The sequence below is a fragment of the Phaethon lepturus genome, unplaced genomic scaffold (genome assembly GCF_000687285.1).
Source record: "Phaethon lepturus isolate BGI_N335 unplaced genomic scaffold, ASM68728v1 scaffold22343, whole genome shotgun sequence".
Lineage (NCBI taxonomy): Eukaryota > Metazoa > Chordata > Aves > Phaethontiformes > Phaethontidae > Phaethon > Phaethon lepturus.
Genome location: NW_010530013.1, coordinates 10121 through 13752, shown reverse-complemented (window position 1 = coordinate 13752; position 3632 = coordinate 10121). Strand labels below are relative to the sequence as shown.

Sequence of the window (3632 nt, the reverse complement as noted above, 5' to 3'; positions counted from 1 at the left end):
GGGTCCTGCTTGCACAGCCCTGTTCCCAGCATCAGGGGTCCTGGTGGTGCTTGCCAGAGCTCCCACCATGCACAGGCCTTGAGCAAGCTGGAGGTGCATTGGGGAAAAGCCTGGGTTGTGATCAGCATGTGGGAACGGGCTGTGGAGCGAGGCCCTGTAAATACCTGCGGAGAAGACATGAAGCAGAGGTTCCTCAGCTGACGGGGCAGGAGCGTAGCCGTGGCTGAGGGCCGGCCATCAAACCCAGGCAGGCAGAGGGAGCAAAGCTTCAACAGCAAGCGTGAAACATTAGTGTTAGTGGTGGGGAGTTTCCTGGGGCTGGAGAGGGAGTCTTTACCCTGGGAATATTTTTAATCCAAATTTGGTGTACCTCTGGTCATCGTGGCTGCTGGGAGTGGGCAGGGAGGGATTCATGCCCTTTGCAGCCTGGGCTTTCCTGGAGTTTAGCAGGAGCCAAATGGTCCCTGGGAAGCTCAGCAGCCTCATCCTCCTGCCTGCCTCCAAAACCTCTTTGCTTCTCCCTGCTCCCTGCTTTGGGGAATTTGCAGTGTGGGCAAAAGAAAATATTTCCCTTCACCATTCTGAGTGGAAAATGGGGAAATTCAGCCAAAGCTGCTTCCACCCCTCTCCTGATAACTAGAGCTTCTCCCAGGCAGTGAATAACATGCAGGAAAACAAACCTGTAAAATTGGGGCTGCACTGCAGGTTGCGTGGACACACAGGCAGGATCACCCAAGGCTCAGGGGTCCTGAGGCAGAGTTCCTGCCTGAATGTGAGTAACCTTGGGCTCAGATAGAAGATGACACTTTGTGAAGCCGTGTGTCCAGCACATGAGCGAAGTGCAAATAGCAGCAGCATCCATGTTCCTCCCTCTTGTCCATGTGGCTGCCTGTGGACCCAGCTGGGTGAGGAGGGTGTGCAGCCCCCAGGCTGGGAGAGCCAGCATCCCCCTTATCCCTGTGCAGCTCAGCTCACTGGCACATCAGCTTTCCCAAAATAGCTGTCCTTGGGGCAGGTGGAGGGGGGTGGCGTTACCTGATCCTGTTGCTGCTCTTCTCTGCCCTTGGGCTGCTTGGCATCGTGAAGCCTGCTGAGGAGCCTGAAGGAAGCAAAGGACAATGTCTTAGCTGAGAAACCGCAGTCTGGGAAGGGATGTGCACAGCCCAGGAGCAGCTTGAGCAAGAGAATCCCCTTAAGGAATGAGATGGAGAGCGGGCCACCGACTGCACCCCCCAGGCCACACTCAGTGGATGCTTTTGCTGGAGGCAGGGATGGAGATGGTCCGTGGAACATCCTATTGCATGGGGTACTTGGCATGGACGCACCACGGGTGCAAGCCCTGGCTTGCTGGCACTGCTGGGGTGGTGGAGCAGAGCTTGCTGCCTCCCCAGGTGCCTTCAGCCAGTGCCCGTGTCAGGCTCTCCTGCTGCCTCCTGGTGTACCCCTGCTCCTGCCTGGATCTGCTCAGGCCTCGTGGGCACCAGCTGCCTGTATCTTCCGGCAGCCCTAGGGGCCGTGCTTGGAGCCAGGCTGGACACTGATGTCTCTGTGCAGGTTGGCATGGAGCTACTGCCTGGGGACAGCAGTGTCCCAGGCCCTGCCATACCAGTGGGTGCTGCAGGTCGGGTGGCAGGACAGATCCTGCCTTGCTGCTCCTTGCTTCTGCAGCTGTAGTGGGTCTGTTCCCTGCTGGAGAAGGGGATTGCAGGGGGAGACCCAGGCTGACGCATGCCCCTGAGCAGGTCCCTGTTGTCCGCAGGGTGTGCAGGGAGCTTCCGCTCCAAGCACACTGCATGTGCAATAGAAACCCTTTGTCCGTGGAGAGGGACCTGCACCCACAAGCATGTGTAGATGTGCACACACATCCATGCTCAAAGGGCTTGTAAGGGTGCTTCCACATATATGCATGTGCACACTGACATATGCTTGCACTGAGAGTCTCCCTGGGTCCAGCCAGAGCTCTGGCAATACCTGCTCCTCTTCCCCATGCTGCCACCCAGAGCAGCTAAGCCAGGGTGACCCTGTCCCCTACCCCAGTTTGTATAGCCCAGCCATCCAGGGCTTGGGGTCAGCTGGAAGAAAATGTTTGTCCCAAGCAAGCTGTATTCAGCCCAGCACCTAGAGCCCTATGTGTCCCAGGGGTTTTGGGGACAGTGCTGTGTTCCTCCCTCCCATCTGTTGGTTGCTCAGTGATGCTTGTGCACACCTGGGGGGCGGCAATGCCCAGGGCCCCTGCTAACCTCTCCTGTCTCTGTCCAGAGAGCCAGCCCACGACATCAGATGAGACTGTGGTGGCTGGTGGTACAGTGGTGCTCAAGTGCCAGGTGGAGGATCCTGATGACTCCTCGTTGCAGTGGTCCAACCCTGCCCAGCAGACCCTCTACTTCGGGGAGAAACGAGGTACGTGTGCGGGAACTGGGGATGGGAGAGTGCTGCCCTGGGGAGAGGAGCCAGCTCCAGGACCAGAGCAATGGTGAGGCAGAGGGAAAGTGGACCAAGGCTGGTGGTGCCCCAGAAGATGATGTTCCCTTCTGCTCCCCACCTACAGTGATGCCACTGGGCAAAATACGAGCTAGTGGAGGGGTGTGGTGGTACTGAGCCTGTCACTCACCCTGTTGTCCTTTTTCTACCAGCCCTGCGAGATAACAGGATCCAGCTGGAGAGGTCTACCCCCAATGAGCTGACCATCAGCATCAGTGATGTGGTGCTGTCAGATGAGGGTGAATACACCTGCTCCATCTTCACCATGCCTGTGCGGACTGCAAAGGCCCTGGTCACTGTGCTGGGTAAGACACTGGTGGCAACCCCTCCACCTGCTCCCTGTCACCTACCTGCTACTGCCCTGTCTGCAAGATGCTGTCCATACGGCTGTTCATCTCTGCTGCTCCTGTATTCCTATCTGTTAACTCATCCTTGCCGTGCTTATGGATACGTCTCTGCATGTGCGTCCATCTCTGGGTGGCAGCACACACACAGCTAACAGGCTGTTGTATTTCTTGTCTTCTCTGCCAGGAATCCCCCAGAAACCCCAAATCTTTGGCCATGAGCAGCCCATTGATGAGGAGAAGATAGCCCGGCTGACCTGTCGGTCCTCTGGCAGCAAGCCTGCAGCCCAGCTCCGGTGGAAGAAGGGCAACAAGGAGCTGAAGGGTGGGTGTCCAAGCAGTGGGGCTCTGCCCTGAGGGACTGTCTTGTCTGGGGAACACCATGGAGGCAGGTGGGGCACCAGGGCTTGCAGATGTGCCTGGCACTGGACTACATTGGCAACCTGCGCTATTGCAAAGCGACAGGGTGTCCCCTGTTTAACACACATCAGCCTCATGCCTCTGCTGGGGTACTGTGTTCATCAGCTCTAATGGTCCTGTCCCCACAGATGAGGGCACCGAGGTGGTGGAGGACCCCAATGGAAAGACCTTCACCGTGAGCAGTCGGGTGGAGTTCCGTGTCACCAAGGAGGACAACGAAGCTGAAGTGACGTGCACTGTGGACCACGAGTCCCTGCAGAACTCTGAGAGGTCAACCACACAGAAGCTGCAGGTCCACTGTACGTGGCATGTGGGGATGATGGAACAGGGCCACATGGGGAAAGGGATGGGGCTGTGGAGGGGTGGGGGAGATGGAGGAGGCCTAAG

At 57.7% G+C, this 3632-nt stretch overlaps 1 protein-coding gene across 1 annotated transcript in view; it reads left to right on the top strand.

Moving 5' to 3' along the window:
* Positions 1–2259: 2259 nt before the first annotated feature.
* The window catches only part of CADM3 (cell adhesion molecule 3), a gene marked incomplete at its 5' end in the record, with an annotated part of 7436 nt that continues 6063 nt past the window's right edge, over positions 2260–3632 (top strand). Inside the window, 4 exons of the mRNA XM_010284137.1 lie at positions 2260–2400; positions 2634–2786; positions 3013–3150; positions 3374–3544. Coding sequence (XP_010282439.1) covers positions 2260–2400; positions 2634–2786; positions 3013–3150; positions 3374–3544 — 603 coding nt within the window. The remainder of the gene's footprint in view (positions 2401–2633; positions 2787–3012; positions 3151–3373; positions 3545–3632) is intronic.